The following is an 18,700-nucleotide window of genomic DNA, read 5'->3' on the forward strand; positions in this document are numbered from 1 at the left end:
CTGTTATACAGAAGAGGTTAAAAAAACATGATGACTAATTGTAATATGGTGTCCTGGATGGGATCTTGGACAGAAAAAGGGTGTAGGGAAAAACCAGTAAAATCCGAATAATGTCTGCCGTTTAGTTAATAGTACTACACCAATGTTGGCTTCTTTGATGTGACAAATGTACCTTAGTAATGTAAAATGTTAATGTTATGGGAAACTGGGTGAGGGAACTCTCTGTTCTATCTTTGCAACTACATCTAAAACCAATCTGAAATAAAATTTAAAAAAAAATGTAAAACATAACCACGCACATATTACCTCTCTGACCTCTACTACTCCTTTCCTCTTGCTCACTCTGCTCCAGCCACGCTAGCATCCTTGCTGTTCCTAGAGCATGCCGGGCCCATTCCCCTTACGGCCTTTGTGCTCTAGCTCTTCCCTCTGCCTAGTCCTCTCTTCTTCCAGATATCCACTCTCTCACCTTTCAAGTTTTTGCTCAAATCTTACATTTTAATACAAGCAACCTATCCTTCAATCCCTAGAAATCCCAACGCCCCCCAACCCTGTATTACTTTTTCTCTTTTTCTGTAGCACTTACCGCCTTCTAACCTTCTAACATGCTCTCTATCTTACCTATTTATTACATTTATATAAGGGCATAATTTTTGTCTGTTTAGTGCAGTAATGTATCCTAGGCACTTACAGCAGCACCTGGCACATAGAAGGCGTGCAATAAAAATTTGTTGATTAAGCTTCATGAATGCCTACTACATGGCCAGAAATACTGGGAGAAAAAAAGAAACACGTCAGAGATAGTTCCAGCCCTAGAGAAGACAGCCTTATATCAAGGGAGAAAGATGTTAACTTTTCACACGAATATAAGGCAGGTATCTTATTTCTATAGAATTGATCATTCTTATACACAGAGATGCTAAAATTTGAATGTGATATGAAATGTTTTATACTGGTACCATTTGGGAGAATACCTTGTTCTGGATTCACCTCTTCATTTACTAATTTTAGAAAATACATGTCTAACTTTGGCTCCAGTTAATGCCTTGAGTGTTTCTTTAAAAAAACTTTGAGGGCTTCCCTGGTGGCGCAGTGGTTGAGAATCTGCCTGCCAATGCAGGGGACAGGGGTTCGAGTCCTGGTGTGGGAGGATCCCACATGCTGCAGAGCAACTAGGCCCGTGAGCCACAACTACTGAGCCTGCGCGTCTGGAGCCTGTGCTCTGCAACAAGAGAGGCCGCAATAGTGAGAGGCCCGCGCACCGCGATGAAGAGTGGCCCCCGCTTGCCTCAACTAGAGAAAGCCCTTGCACAGAAACGAAGACCCAACACAGCCAAAAATTAAATAAATAAATAATAAAATTAAAAACAAAACAAAACAAAAAACTTTGAGTCTGTACAAAACATTCAGACCTCACAGATCGATAGTCAGAAGTCAGGTGGGCTCACCTGGTCCCTCGTCTCTGGGTCTTACAAGGCTGAAATGAAGGTGTTGACCAGCTTGGCCTTTTATCTGGAGGCTCTGGAGGAGAATCTGCTTCTGAGCTTGTTCAAGTTTTTGGCAGAATGCAGTTCCTTGCAGTATAGGGCTGAGGTCCCACTTCCTTGCTGGCTGTCAGCCGGGAGCCTCTCTCAGACCTTTAAGGCTGCCTGCATTCCACATCACATGCCCTCTCCATCTTCAAACCAGCAACAATTAGTCAAGTCCTTCTGCTTTGAATCTCTCACTTCATCTGCCACATCTCTCTTGCTTCATAAGGGACTCATTCAGATAATCCAGGGTAATCTACCTTAATTACATCTGCAAAATCCCTTTTGTCATGTAAAGTAATACATTCACAGGTTCCAGGAATTAGGGTATGAACATCCTTCAAGAGCCATTTTGCCGGGACTTCCCTGGTGGCACAGTGGTTAAGAATCCACCTGCCACAATCCTGCAGCCTGTGGACCAAAAACCACAGTTACAGAAAGACAGAAAAGATGAAAAGGCAGAGGGCTATGTACCAGATGAAGGAACAAGAAAAAACCCCAGAAAAACAACTAAATGAAGTGGAGATAGGCAACCTTCCAGAAAAAGAATTCAGAATAATGATAGTGAAGATGATCCAGGACCTCGGAATAAGAATGGAGGCAAAGATTGAGAAGATGCAAGAAATCATTAACAAAGACCTAGAAGAATTAAAGAACAAACAAACAGAGATGACCAATACAATAACTGAAATGAAAACTACACTAGAAGGAATCAATAGCAGAATAACGGAGGCAGAAGAACGGATAAGTGACCTGGAAGACAGAATGGTGGAATTCACTGCTGCGGAACAGACTAAAGAAAAAAGAATGAAAAGAAATGAAGACAGCCTAAGAGACCTCTGGGACAACATTAAACGCAACAACATTCGCATTATAGGGATCCCAGAAGGAGAAGAGAGAGAGAAAGGACCAGAGAAAATATTTGAAGAGATTATAGTCGAAAACTTCCCTAACATGGGAAAGGAAATAGCCACCCAAGTCCAGGAAGCGCAGAGAGTCCCATACAGGATAAACCCAAGGAGAAACACGCCGAGACACATAGTAATCAAAGTGGCAAAAATTAAAGACAAAGAAAAATTACTGAAAGCAGCAAGGGAAAAACGACAAATAACATACAAGGGAACTCCCATAAGGTTAACAGCTGATTTCTCAGCAGAAACTCTGCAAGCCAGAAGGGAGTGGCATGATATACTTAAAGTGATGAAAGGGAAGAACCTACAACCAAGATTACTTTACCCGGCAAGGATCTCATTCAGATTCGATGGAGAAATCAAAAGCTTTACAGACAAGCAAAAGCTAAGAGAATTCAGCACCACCAAACCAGCTCTACAACAAATGCTAAAGGAACTTCTCTAAGTGGGAAACACAAGAGAAGAAAAGGACCTACAAAAACAAACCCAAAACAATTAAGAAAATGGTCATAGGAACATATATATCGATAATTACCTTAAACGTGAATGGATTAAATGCCCCAACTAAAAGACATAGACTGGCTGAATGGATACAAAAACAAGACCCATATATATGCTGTCTACAAGAGACCCACTTCAGACCTAGGGACACATACAGACTGAAAGTGAGGGGATGGAAAAAGATATTCCATGCAAATGGAAATCAAAAGAAAGCTGGAGTAGCTATACTCATATCAGATAAAATAGACTTTAAAATAAAGAATGTTACAAGAGACAAGGAAGGACACTACATAATGATCCAGGGATCAATCCAAGAAGAAGATATAACAATTATAAATATATATGCACCCAACATAGGAGCACCTCAATACATAAGGCAACTGCTAACAGCTATAAAAGAGGAAATAGACAGTAACACAATAATACTGGGGGACTTTAACACCTCACTTACACCAATGGACAGATCATCCAAAATGAAAATAAATAAGGAAACAGAAGCTTTAAATGACACAATAGACCAGATAGATTTAATTGATATATATAGGACATTCCATCCAAAAACGGCAGATTACACGTTCTTCTCAAGTGCGCACGGAACATTCTCCAGGATAGATCACATCTTGGGTCACAAATCAAGCCTCAGTAAATTTAAGAAAATTGAAATCATATCAAGCATCTTTTCTGACCACAACGCTATGAGATTAGAAATGAATTACAGGGGAAAAAAACGTAAAAAAGACAAACACATGGAGGCTAAACAATACGTTACTAAATAACCAAGAGATCACTGAAGAAATCAAACAGGAAATAAAAAAATACCTAGAGACAAATGACAATGAAAACACGACGACCCAAAACCTATGGGATGCAGCAAAAGCGGTTCTAAGACGGAAGTTTATAGGTATACAAGCCTACCTAAAGAAACAAGAAAAATCTCAAGTAAACAATCTAACCTTACACCTAAAGAAACTAGAGAAAGAAGAACAAACAAAACCCAAAGTTAGCAGAAGGAAAGAAATCATAAAGATCAGAGCAGAAATAAATGAAATAGAAACAAAGAAAACAATAGCAAAGATCAATAAAACTAAAAACTGGTTATTTGAGAAGATAAAGAGAATTGATAAAACATTAGCCAGACTCATCAAGAAAAAAGGGAGAGGACTCAAATCAATAAAATCAGAAATGAAAAAGGAGAAGTTACAACAGACACCGCAGAAATACAAAACATCCTAAGAGACTACTACAAGCAACTTTATGCCAATAAAATGGACAACCTGGAAGAAATGGACAAATTCTTAGAAAGGTATAACCTTCCAAGACTGAATCAGGAAGAAACAGAAAATATGAACAGACCAATCACAAGTAATGAAATTGAAACTGTGATTAAAAATCTTCCAACAAACAAAAGTCCAGGACCAGATGGCTTCACAGGTGAATTCTATCAAACATTTAGAGAAGAGCTAACACCCATCCTTCTCAAACTCTTCCAAAAAATTGCAGAGGAAGGAACTCTCCCAAACTCATTCTATGAGGCCACCATCACCCTGATACCAAAACCAGACAAAGACACTACAAAAAAAGAAAATTACAGACCAATATCACTGATGAATATAGATGCAAAAATCCTCAACAAAATACTAGCAAACAGAATCCAACAACACATTAAAAGGATCATACACCACGATCAAGTGGGATTTATCCCAGGGATGCAAGGATTCTTCAATATACGCAAATCAATCAATGTGATACAGCATATTAACAAATTGAAGAATAAAAACCATATGATCATCTCAATAGATGCAGAAAAAGCTTTTGACAAAATTCAACACCCATTTCTGATAAAAACTCTCCAGAAAGTGGGCATAGAGGGAACCTACCTCAACATAATAAAGGCCATATATGACAAACCCACAGCAAACATCATTCTCAATGGTGAAAAACTGAAAGCATTTCCTCTAAGATCAGGAACGAGACAAGGATGTCCACTCTCACCACTATTATTCAACATAGTTCTGGAAGTCCTAGCCACGGCAATCAGAGAAGAAAAAGAAATAAAAGGAATACAAATTGGAAAAGAAGAAGTAAAACTGTCACTGTTTGCGGATGACATGATACTATACATAGAGAATCCTAAAACTGCCACCAGAAAACTGCTAGAGCTAATTAATGAATATGGTAAAGTTGCAGGTTACAAAATTAATGCACAGAAATCTCTTACATTCCTATACACTAATGATGAAAAATCTGAAAGAGAAATTATGGAAACACTCCCATTTACCATTGCAACAAAAAGAATAAAATACCTAGGAATAAACCTACCTAGGGAGACAAAAGACCTGTATGCAGAAAACTATAAGACACTGATGAAAGAAATTAAAGATGATACCAACAGATGGAGAGATATACCATGTTCTTGGATTGGAAGAATCAACATTGTGAAAATGAGTATACTACCCAAAGCAATCTACAGATTCAATGCAATCCCTATCAAATTACCAATGGCATTTTTTACGGAGCTAGAACAAATCATCTTAAAATTTGTATGGAGACACAAAAGACCCCGAATAGCCAAAGCAGTCTTGAGGCAAAAAAATGGAGCTGGAGGAATCAGACTCCCTGACTTCAGACTATACTACAAAGCTACAGTAATCAAGACAATATGGTACTGGCACAAAAACAGAAACATAGATCAATGGAAGAAGATAGAAAGCCCAGAGATTAACCCACGCACCTATGGTCAACTAATCTATGACAAAGGAGGCAAAGATATACAATGGAGAAAAGACAGTCTCTTCAATAAGTGGTGCTGGGAAAACTGGACAGCTACATGTAAAAGAATGAAATTAGAACACTCCCTAACACCATACACAAAAATAAACTCAAAATGGATTAGAGACCTAAATATAGGACTGGACACTATAAAACTCTTAGAGGAAAACATAGGAAGAACACTCTTTGACATAAATCACAGCAAGATCTTTTTTGATCCACCTCCTAGAGTAATGGAAATAAAAACAAAAATAAACAAGTGGGGGGCTTCCCTGGTGGCGCAGTGGTTGAGAATCTGCCTGCCAATGCAGGGGACAGGGGTTCGAGCCCTGGTCTGGGAAGATCCCACATGCCGCGGAGCAACTGGGCCCGTGAGCCACAATTACTGAGCCTGCGCGTCTGGAGCCTGTGCCCCACAACAGGAGGGGCCGCGATAGTGAGAGGCCCGCGCACCGCGATGAAGAGTGGCCCCCGCTTGCCACAACTAGAGAAAGCCCTCGCAGAGAAACGAAGACCCAACACAGCCATAAATAAAATAAATAAATTAATTTAAAAAAAATAATAATAATAAATAAACAAGTGGGACCTAATGAAACTTCAAGGCTTTTGCACAGCAAAGGAAACCATAAACAAGACGAAAAGACAACCCTCAGAATGGGAGAAAATATTTGCAAATGAATCAACTGACAAAGGATTAATCTCCAAAATATATAAACAGCTCATTCAGCTCAATATCAAAGAAACAAACACCCCAATCCAAAAATGGGCAGAAGACCTAAATAGACATTTCTCCGAAGAAGACATACAGACGGCCACGAAGCACATGAAAAGATGCTCAACATCACTAATTATTAGAGAAATGCAAATCAAAACTACAATGAGGTATCACCTCACTCCTGTTAGAATGGGCATCATCAGAAAATCTACAAACAACAAATGCTGGAGAGGGTGTGGAGAAAAGGGAACCCTCTTGCACTGTTGGTGGGAATGTAAATTGATACAGCCACTATGGAGAACAATATGGAGGTTCCTTAAAAAACTAAAAATAGAATTACCATATGACCCAGCAGTCCCACTACTGGGCATATACCCAGAGAAAACCGTAATTCAAAAAGACACATGCACCCGAATGTTCATTGCAGCACTATTTACAATAGCCAGGTCATGGAAGCAACCTAAATGCCCATCAACAGACGAATGGATAAAGAAGTTGTGGTACATATATACAATGGAATATTACTCAGCCATAAAAAGGAACGAAATTGAGTCATTTGTTGAGACGTGGATGGATCTAGAGACTGTCATACAGAGTGAAGTAAGTCAGAAAGAGAAAAACAAATATCGTATATTAATGCATGTATGTGGAACCTAGAAAAATGGTACAGATGAGCCAGTTTGCAGGGCAGAAGTTGAGACACAGATGTAGAGAATGGACATATGGACACCAAGGGGGGAAAACTGCGGTGAGGTGGGGATGGTGGTGTGCTGAATTGGGCGATTGGGATTGACATGTATACACTGATGTGTATAAAACTGATGCCTAATAAGAACCTGCAGTATAAAAAAACAAACAAAACAACTAATACTAAACTTTCATTGGGAAAAAAAAAAAAAAAAAAGAATCCACCTGCCAATGCAGGGGACACGGGTTCAAGCCCTGGTCCGGGAAGATCCCATATGCCGCGGAGCAACTAAGCCCGTGTGCCACAACTACTGAGCCTGCGCTCTAGAGCCCGTGAGCCACAACTACTGAGCCCGCGTGCTGCAACTACTGAAGCCCGCGCACCTAGAGCCCATGCTCCGCAACAAGAGAAGCCACCACAATGAGAAGCCCACACACCGCAATGAAGAGTAGCGCCCGCTTGCTGCAACTAGAGAAAGCCCGCACACAGCAACGAAGACCCAGCGCAGCCAAAAAATTAATAAATAAATAAATTTAAAAAAAAAAAGAGCCATTTTGCCTACATATTTGCTTTTCCACCAATTAGTTTATTCTAGTTCAAATCTCATGGAAGGACACTGTCCTTTATAAGAAATGTCTACTAAATACTCAAATTTCTCTAAATAGTTTTTCAGAACGTGACCTCCAATCAACGGTAATATCTGTTCTAGTTCCATAAGAATATGTATTTATTCTTAAATAACTGTCCTAACCTAATTCCATTTCCCCAGCCTTCCAAGATGCCTACAACTTCTTTAACAAGGATAAAACTGGCTGTATTGATTTACATGGAATGATGTGCACTTTAGCTAAGTTGGGAATGAATCTAACCAAGCATGATGTCTATAATGAACTAAGATGTGCTGATATTGATCGTGAGTACTTTGACTTGTCATTATTTTTTTCATAAAAAATTTTTATAAATATATATTTTTTCTCAGACTACATAAACATGAGAAGTAAACCTCATTCATTTGCCAAAAGCACATATATGTGTTTCTCTTTAAAGTTATCGGTGTACAAGTTATGAAATCAAATTAATGCTACAAAACGGGCTAGTCTTTGAAAAAGCCTGTGTGGAAACGAAGTGACTGTTGTATTTAATATCAAATTCAGATTACTTGTCCTAATGTACATTTTGGAGGGTGCCTTGAAATAACAGATACAAAGGCATTGACAATTTCAAAAATAACCTGTTACTGTTACCCAAAAACTGGCTTCGCCTCTTGGTGGGTGTTGAGCGAAAAGACACAACCAAGCCAAAGAGCAGAAGGAAGGATTTATTACTTGCAACAAGTAAGGAGAACGCTGGGGATCTTTCCCAAAGCAGTGTCTCCCCAAACAGCAAAAATGGGAAGGTTTTAAGCCAAGGGTGCATGCATATTCATGAAGGGGCTGGAGCAGAGGAGAATTCAGCATAGAATTGGGGCAAAGGTCGACAGATCCAGGCTCTAGTTGATTGAGGTTATGAGGGTCAGCAAAGGTCAGCAGCATCATTCCTTAGGCTCTAGGTATTCTGGTAAAGGTTGAGTGCTCAAGGGGGTTTGGATCCTGCAAAACAGCTCAAGAATGTGCTTCAGGCTAATCTCAACCTTCAAAACAGAACTGGGAGTCTTTACAACTGATATATTATTTCCAATATGGTTAAGTTATTTTCCTGGCCTGGTAATACCAGTTTGTTCTTACATTCTTTGTTCCTTTAAAATCATTAACTATGAGGCGTATTCTTCTGCAAGGACAAGCACTGTGGCCAGGCTTAGATGACAAAATGGCTTAGGCCTAAAATGGCTTCTCTTATGTCAAGAAAGTTATGCCTAGTTTTCTTCCTCTGGGACCCCCTACCCTATCTGCCTACATTGCCAAGGAAATCCAAGCCCTTTGTTTCTGTTTGAATCATTTTAGTACAAATCTTCCTTCCATCATTAGAGCCCACCTATATTGAATCTTAAATGCCACAGCATTTTTATTGATATTTTTAAAGCATATAGGTAATGTGTTCTTTGAATATACTGATTTAGTGACTAGTAGCCCAAGCTGGTATGTTGTGTGGAATATATATTCAGCACAGTACCTCATCTCACCTCTCCTCACCCACCTGCCAGTGCCCCATTCAATCAGCAGCATCCCATGTGTGTCAGTCACCATTTAATTAAAGTGTCACTTGTTTCCACGAACTCTACCCAAATTTTTATTCTTTCATTGAAACATAAACACTCTAATAGCACTCGCTATCCTTTAATTTTAGAGGAAACAGGGTAAAACTCTGGCATATTCTAATAATAGAAATATAGAGGTGGGAGTGAAGTGGGAAGGTAAATATATCCTTGTTCTGAGCTTTAGATTTCTGTTGCAGGAGATGGGAAGGTGAATTTCTCAGACTTTATAAAGGTGCTAACAGATAACAACCGCTTCCTTAAGGCTGTGGGTGAGTAGAGATATTGCTGAATAGATAGCAGATGGTTAGTTGCAATTCATGGCACTGTAAAGATTATTCATTTAGGTCTCCAATCAGGAAGGTGTAGTCTGGGATGTGATTTACTTTTGTACTGCTTCTCTAAAACAAAATTTGCTAAGGAAATTGATACAGTTTTAGAATTTTAACTTAAATGCATCAAGTCCTTCTGCAGAAGACACTGCTTTTTGGACTCCAATGAGAACACTCAGGCAGTGATGTAGAAAATTTTGGTCACCTTTTATAGTACTTTAATTCTTTACCAGTACCTGTGCTACTTTGGGAGGTACTCCTCCTACAGAAGAAAAAATATCTTTTTAGAAAAAGAAAAATGCTCTCTCTCTCTCAGGCAGATTTGGGTATAGATAATTCACTATTCCTGAAAAATATCTTCCTCACCCTGGTGAAGCCTCTGCCCTCGGTGTGAGGGCTGGACAGTCTGCTGGAGGTTCGAGAGCATGTTCTCACACAAGGGTATAATGAAGTGGAGGTACTCAAATTATTGCTGTTAGTCCTCTAACAGTTTGTTTATGAATTTAACAAGCTGCCTTGGAAAATCTAACCCTATTCATATCTTGTCTTCTGGGTGAATGCATTCCAAATTCCAAATATTGTATACAGTTTTGAAAAATACATCCTTTCATAAGCTATGAACTGTTTTAGTATAAACAGAAGTTACTGTTTCAAGTATCACTATAGTAACAAGGGTTTGCCTGCACACCAGAAGTATGTTAATCAACAATTCCTTTACATAGAAGAACAGAACAATAGTCCTTAACACATAATTCATGTTTATGTTAAATGTATTACTGTATTTACTTAGAAGTCACTGATCTAAAAGTATTTCATTTAAAATTCCATGATTATTTTGTCTGTTCAGTAATCAAAATGACCTTTTTACCAAATAGAACAGACTTCGGATGTTTTTCTATAATTCTCTGTTCTTGACTTGGTATTAATATTGTATATACAGTAATACAACTGTCACTTTAATCCTTTTTATGATAGAGTTTTTTTCAGAAGGCATTTTGAATTTTTTTTTCCCTCCACAGTTCCAGAAACGGAGAACTGTTTAGATTTAGCTGGCAACCCAGGGATCCTATTGTTTGAAATCCTATCAAAGCTTGTAGAGACTTCAGCCTTACCCAGAAAGGCTATAATGGAAATAGTAAGGTAGGTGGCAAAGAAAGAACAAAAACGACCTTCTCGGCAGCATTTATGAGGATATTAACAAGGCAGCCACCTCTCCCTAACATCCTACTCCATGGATCTGCTCCAAAACAAAGGAGAAGGTGTATAGGCAAATAAATAGTCATGTGCCACAACATGAGACCGTATTCCTTCATCCTCACTGCACTGCCTAGTTCTGAAATTGCAAGGTTGATTCAGACGATCTCAGTGCCCCATGAAAGCCTAAGACAGCCAAAAAAGTTCAGCTTCTCCTACCCTAGGCTAGAGAATCCCAGAGGAATGAGACCTTTCCAGGAATGATTTTGGGTGAGCTTGGAAATCTAGTTTGAATACAAGATACTCCCATTCACACTGGATCTACCAGGGGCTGTCAAAAGGTCCTTTGGGATGAGGTACAGCAATTTCATACTTCCCAAAGTAGTCTTTGGACTGGAGCAGAGCCAGAATTAGACTTGAGAATAGAGGATAAGGAAACATTCTCACACCTAAATGTGTTTATTCCAGCAAATATCACTAAAGATACATTTCCTCAATCTATGTCTATCATTGTATTACAAAAATTAAATGTTTCTGTTATCAGTCTTTTCAACTCTTACTCTCTCAAAGCATTCTACTATCCCACTTAGAGAGACTTAAAAATACAGAATGCCACCAACAATGTAAAATATCCTTCTGCTCCTCAACAGGTAATCTCTTTACACTATCCTACACCTAGGTCAGATGTGGAACAGAGGGTGCACAACATTCTACACTTCATTCCAAGTCAAATACATGTATTAAATGCCTGCTGTTGGTACACAAATTTGGCACATTCCTTAACCATTCAGCCTCAGTTTCCTCATCTATAAAATGAGAATAATAATACCCATAACACAATTATAGGGAAATTGTGAGGATATGTGATAATGCAGGTAAAGTGCTCAGCACATCATAGGAGCTCAATAAATGTTAGCTATTATTATTATGTGAAAGTAACTAGAATAAGTATAGAATACACACATTATTTATTTTAATCCTCACCTACTGATATGCCCTATCATCCCCACTTTACAGATTAAAAAAGCTAAAGCACAGGTCAGTTAAGTAACCTGCCCAAAGGGGTAGGGGTGCCTAGATTTTAGCACAAACTATCTGGTTCCAGAAACCATGCTCTTTTCCACCTCCTTGTATTGCTGCTTATATCCAGTAAGTGCTCAGGAAATGTTAGCAGATGTTGGTGTTTTTATTGTTATTATGGTTATGGTAGTTACTTATCATATACCTGGTTCCTAAGGAGATCAGGCAGAAGTATTTAACAGGTGGCATTTGCATTTAAGGAGCTTAAAATATAAATGGAAAGAAGGGACTTCCCTGGAGGCACAGTGGTTAAGGATCCTCCTGCCAATGCAGGGGACACGGGTTCGATCCCTGGTCCAGGAAGATCCCACATGCCGTGGAGCAACTAAGCCCGTGCACCACAACTACTGAGCCTGCGCTCTAGAGCCCACAAGCTGCAACTACTGAAGCCCGCGTACCTAGAGCCTGTGCTCCACAAAGAGAGAAGCCACCACAATGAGAAGCCCACGCGTCGCAACAAAGAGTAGCCCCCACTCGCTGCAACTAGAGAAGGCCCGTATGCAACAACAAAGACCCAACGCAGCCAAATAAATAATTAATTAATTAATTTAAAAAAAAATCTTCCAACAAACAAAAGTCCAGGACTAGATGGCTTCACAGGTGAATTCTATCAAACACTTAGAGAAGAGCTAACACCCATCCTTCTCAAACTCTTCCAAAAAACTGCAGAGGAAGGAACACTCCCAAACTCATTCTACAAGGCCACCATCACCCTGATACCAAAACCAGACAGAGCTACTACAAAAAAAGAAAATCACAGACCAATATCACTGATGAATATAGATGCAAAAATCCTCAACAAAATACTAGAAAACAGAATCCAACAACACATTAAAAGGATCATACACCACGATCAAGTGGGATTTATCCCAGGGATGCAAGGATTCTTCAATATACGCAAATCAATCAATGTGATACACCATATTAACAAAGTGAAGAATAAAAATCATATGATCATCTCAATAGATGCAGAAAAATCTTTTGACAAAATTCAACACCCATTTATGATAAAAACTCTCCAGAAAGTGGGCATAGAGGGAACCTACCTCAACATCATAAAGGCCATATATGACAAACCCACAGCAAACATCATTCTCAATGGTGAAAAACTGAAAGCACTTCCTCTAAGATCAGGAACAAGATAAGGATGCCCACTCTCGCCACTATTATTCAACATAGTTTTGGAAGTCCTAGCCACGGCAATCAGAGAAGAAAAAGAAATAAAAGGAATACAAATTGGAAAAGAAGAAGTAAAACTGTCACTGTTTGCAGATGACATGATACAATACATAGAGAATCCTAAAGATGCCACCAGAAAACTACTAGAGCTAATCAGTGATTTTGGTAAAGTTGTAGGATGCAAAATTAATGCACAGAAATCTCTTGCATTCCTATACGCTAACAACAAAAGATCAGAAAGAGAAATTAAGGAAACAATCCCATTCACCATTGCAACAAAAAGAATAAAATACCTAGCAATAAACCTACCTAGGGAGGTAAAAGACCTGTACTCAGAAAACTATAAGACACTGATGAAAGAAATTAAAGATGACACAAACAGATGGAGAGATATACCATGTTCTTGGATTGGAAGAATCAATATTATGAAAATGACTATACTACCCAAAGCAGTCTATAGATTCAATGCAATCCCTGTCAAATTACCAGTGGCATTTTTTACAGAACTAGAATAAAAATCTTAAAATTTGTATGGAGACACAAAAGACCCCGAATAGCCAAAGCAATCTTGAGGGAAAAAAAATGGAGCTGGAGGAATCAGACTGGCTGACTTCAGACTATACTACAAAGCTACAGTAATCAAGACGATATGGTACTGGCACAAAAACAGAAATATAGATCAATGGAACAGGATAGAAAGCCCAGAGATAAACCCACACACCTATGGTCAATGAATCTATGACAAAGGAGGCAAGGATATGCAATGGAGAAAAGACAGTCTCTTCAATAAGCGGTGCTGGGAAAAGTGGACAGCTACATGTAAAAGAATGAAATTAGAACATTCCCTAACACCATACACAAAAATAAACTCAAAATGGAATAAAGACCTAAGTGTAAGACCAGACACTATAAAACTCTTGGAGGAAAACATATTCAGAACACTCTATTACATAAATCACAGCAAGATCTTTTTTGACCCAACTCCTAGAGTAATGGAAATAAGAACAAAAATGAACAAATGGGACCTAATGAAACTTAAAAGCTTTTGAACAGCAAAGGAAACTACAAACAAGATGAAAAGACAACCCTCAGAATGGGAGAAAATATTTGCAAATGAATCAATGGACAAAGGATTAATCTCCAAAATATATAAACAGTTCATGCAGCTCAATATTAAAAAAAAACAAACAACCCAATGAAAACATGGGCAGAAGACCTAAATAGACATTTTTCCAAAGAAGACATACAGATGGCCAAGAAGCACATGAAAAGCTGCTCAACATCGCTAATCATTAGAGAAATGCAAATCAAAACTACAATGAGGTATCACCTCACACCAGTTAGAATGGGCATCATCAGAAAATCTACAAACAACAAATGCTGGAACTTTGTTATAGAGCAGAAACTAACACACCATTGCAGAGCAATTATACTCCAATAAAGATGTTAAGAAAGTTAAAAAAAAAATTCTGGAGAGGGTGTGGAGAAAAAGGAACCCTCTTGCACTATTGGTGGGAATGTAAATTGATACAGCCACTATGGAGAACAGTATGGAGGTTCCTTAAAAAACTAAAAATAGAATTACCATATGACCCAGCAATCCCACTACTGGGCACATACCCAGAGAAAACCATAATTCAAAAAGACACATGCACCCCAATGTTCATTGCATCACTGTTTACAATAGCCAGGTCATGGAAGCAACCTAAATGCCCATCAACAGACGAATGGATAAAGAAGATGTGGTACATATACACAATGGAATATTACTCAGCCATAAAAAGAAACGAAATTGGGTCACTTGTAGAGACATGGATGGATCTAGAGACTGTCATACAGATTGAAGACAGAAAGAGAAAAACAAATATCGTATATTAATGCATATATGTGGAATCTAGAAAAATGGCACAGATGAACCGGTTTGCACGGCAGAAATAGAGACACAGATGTAGAGAACAAACATATGGACACCAAGGGGGAAAGTGATGGGGGGGTAGTGGTGGTGGGATGAATTGGGAGATTGGAATTGACATATATACACTAATATGTATAAAATAGATAACTAGTAAGAACCTGCTGTATAAAAAATAAATAAAATAAAATTCAAAAATTCAAAAAAAAAGAGTGTTTACTCTCACTCTTAAGTATGAATAGACATCCAAGGATCAAGAGATATTTAAGGAAAACCTGTGCTACTAAAGAAAGATTAAAACAGGAGGAAAGGAAGGGAGGGAGGGAGGAAAGGAAACAGTTATAAATATAACCTGGTATATAATCATCAAACAAAGATTAGAGTCTCAGGGAAGGGAAAGACTCTATACTACACCAGCAGTTTTCTAACTTGGGCACTCATCATTATCACCTGGAGCGATTGTCAAAACACATCGCTGGGCCCCAGGGTTTCTGATTCAGGAGTTTTGTGTGAGACCCAAGAATTTGTATTTCTAACAAGTTCCCAGTGCTGCTTGCTGCTGCTGATTTGAGGACCACACCCAGAGCCATAGAGTCTGCAGAGAATACTCTGAAGGAAAGGAAAGGTGAGCCTTAAAGAACCTAGTAGGAAGTAAATTACACTGAGAGAAACGACTATTATTCTATATTCAGAGGTGAGTGAGAACATTGTGAGTGGATGGGTTCAAGGCTAGGGAAGGACCCTAGTTTGTGGCTCAATATCAAAACAAACAAACAAACAACCCGATCAAAAATGGGCAGAAGACCTAAATAGACATTTCTCCAAAGAAGACATACAGATGGCCAAGAGGCACATGAAAAGATGCTCAACATCGCTAATTATTAGAGAAATGCAAATCAAAACTACAGTAAATTATCACCTCACACCGGTCAGAATGGCCATCATCAAAAAGTCTGCAAACAATAAATGCTGGAGAGGGTATGGGGAAAAAGGAACCCTCCTACACTGCTGGTGGGAATGTAAACTGATACAGCCACTATGGAGAACAGTATGGAGGTTCCTAAAGAAACTAAAAACAGAGCTACCATATGACCCAGCAATCCCACTCTTTGGCATATATCCGGAGAAAAACATGGTTCAAAAAGATACATGCACCCCAGTGTTCATTGCAGCGCTATTTACAATAGCCAAGACATAGAAGCAACATAACATGGATCATAATCGATAGGTATTTTTCTAAACAAGACTGGGAAGTCTTGGGGAAGAGGAAGGAAGGCAAAGCCCAGGAACTGCATATATAAAGTAATTAAATGGCCTGTGGAAAATATCAGTAAATGTTCTATAAATGTCACAGAAACAAGCCCTCAATAAATAATATTGAATGAATATACAAATTAAATTTAAAATGAACGCATTCAGCATTTATAACTTGCAACTTGACTTTGTTTTCTTTCTGTCCAACACTCAGGCACTTTTTTTCAGTAGGACTGTAGCACTTTTTAACCACCTGTGAATTACTTTTTTTTTTCCTAGCTATTTCCGAAGAAAATTCCAGGAAACCACCTCGGAAATGGTGTGGAGCCCTTATGCTACGGGTTATGGAAAAAGGAGATTTAAGCCAGACATATGCACACCTCCAAGCTCAAGCACAGCCGCCTTTGCTAATGCTGCCCGGATTGCAATAATGAAAGAAAAGGATGTATTTAAATTTCTTGAAGAGCTCAAGAGTAAGAGCCATTTGTCCTCTCCCCACTGTTGTAAAGGATTTATTTGTATATTACTGGTCAGAAATAAATACTAGATGCCAAGTGCTTTAAGAGTAGGGCCACAGCCTATTCTGAGTGTCTGGTCTCTGTCACACAGATATCATTTGAAAGCAAATGTACCTGAATCCCCAGACACCTGATGAAGCTGAAAGTCTGTGGATGTGTGGGTGGTAGGAGCAGGAGAGTGAAGAAGGGGAGGCATGGCCCCTGAGGAGATGAATAGACAAAGAGCAAAATAGGTACCACATGTATGTCTTTTATGTGAATTTCTTCTTACATTATTTGTGATACCAGTTTTTATCTTCTTAGGATGCAGTCCTCCTTCAGATAGCCCATACTCAAAAATACCCATCTTTCCACTGGTTCCTAATGTGGATGGGGTGGTGATGGGAAAGCCATTCAAAGACATACAGAAATTTAAAATGCTAAGGAGAAAGGAGCCTCTGAATTTCTTTGAGAACTATTTTTTCCATAAAAAAGACTGGAAAACACAGGTGAGACAGATTATGTCATATCAGTTAAATACTTAGGTTTTTAAGTTCTAACTTAACAGAACTAGTAATGTGCTTTTTAATGACAAATATTTTCAGTCATGATATTTCAAACCAGATTCCATAGCCATGTTCCTAAATTTAAAGCCCAGGTATAAATATTTCATTTAATTTCAACAAATAGTTAAACTTACTGAAAATACATAATATTATCATTCTAATCTAGTCCATTACAACATCTAATCTAATATACAATAAATGTCAATTAGAAACCAAGAAATGGAACTTTCAAGTTTCAGAATGAAAGTAACTGAGCTAACATGAACACTACCCCACCAATCTACTCACTCACCATGCCCAACCCATCACACAGACTCATGTGACCACATAAAAATACCAAATGAAATAAAGTGACATATAAAAATGCATTCAAAAGAAAGGGACCCCTTTGTTTCAGAAAGAAGAGAGAACCTAAGGCTAGAATGGTATGTTCATAAATGACCCTGTGAGTGGCTGAGGGAGAGGTGAGAGGTGAAGCCCTCATGGGGCTTCACATGGATCTGGATCCTTCATATGGATCTAGGCCCTGATGGCTAGGGGCTGGGGTTTTGTTTTGTTTTTTCCCCCCAGTGGGAATGAATATTTATTTGTTTATTTAAATTTTTTTTTCATGTCTTTTTTTTTTTTAACATCTTTATTGGAGTATAACTGGTTTACAATGGTGTGTTAGTTTCTCCTTTATAACAAAGTGAATCAGTTATACATATACATATGTCCCCATATCTCTTCCCTCTTGCGTCTCCCTCCCTCCCACTCTCCTTAAGGGGTTGGGGTTTTGATGACTGTTCAGGGTCAGGAGATATGGACCCTGTAGGTGAGCAGCTAGGACTGAAACCTCTACAAAACCAGAATCTGAAAGGGCTGCCCTTTTAGTGAAAGGAGGAGTCCCCTGGCGCAACACAAACAACCACCAGTTAGAAGACATAAGAAGATAAAATGACCTCATTTAAAATAGTAACAGAAGAGATAAAACTCCTAGAGATTACTTAGGAAATATAAAATAGCTATATAAAGAAATGGTTAAGATGCTCCTAAAGGACCCAGAAGAAAATGTGAACAAACAGAAAGGCAGACCATGTTCTCAATTTAAAATGTTTGACATCATAAAGATGTTGTTCTTTCTTGCTTGATCTATAACTTTAATGTGATTTTTTGAATTTACCCAAAGGATTTTTATAACTAAATAATCTGGTTCATACACAAAAAATAAGAACAGTCAGAGTAATCTGGAAGAAAAACTTAATGAACACAGGGAGTAACTTTACTAAATATTAAGGCATATTTAAAAGTCTCAATAATTAAAATACTGGAGCTATTGTCAAATTAATAGATCCAAAGAACAAAATACAAAATCCAAAAATAGATAAAAATATACAGAGAAT

The 18,700-nt window shown here is 38.4% G+C and overlaps 1 protein-coding gene across 2 annotated transcripts in view; it reads left to right on the forward strand.

Annotated features, from left to right (window-relative positions):
* The window catches only part of EFCAB3 (EF-hand calcium binding domain 3), a 44,340-nt gene that overhangs the window by 14,993 nt on the left and 10,647 nt on the right, over positions 1–18,700 (forward strand). For both annotated transcript variants that reach the window (XM_007175804.2, XM_057536950.1), the window contains exons 4-8: positions 7,883–8,026; positions 9,505–9,576; positions 10,656–10,776; positions 16,535–16,728; positions 17,077–17,261. In XM_007175804.2, coding sequence (XP_007175866.1) covers positions 7,883–8,026; positions 9,505–9,576; positions 10,656–10,776; positions 16,535–16,728; positions 17,077–17,261 — 716 coding nt within the window. The remainder of the gene's footprint in view (positions 1–7,882; positions 8,027–9,504; positions 9,577–10,655; positions 10,777–16,534; positions 16,729–17,076; positions 17,262–18,700) is intronic.

The sequence above is a fragment of the Balaenoptera acutorostrata genome, chromosome 20 (genome assembly GCF_949987535.1).
Source record: "Balaenoptera acutorostrata chromosome 20, mBalAcu1.1, whole genome shotgun sequence".
In the NCBI taxonomy this organism is placed as follows: Eukaryota; Metazoa; Chordata; class Mammalia; order Artiodactyla; family Balaenopteridae; genus Balaenoptera; species Balaenoptera acutorostrata.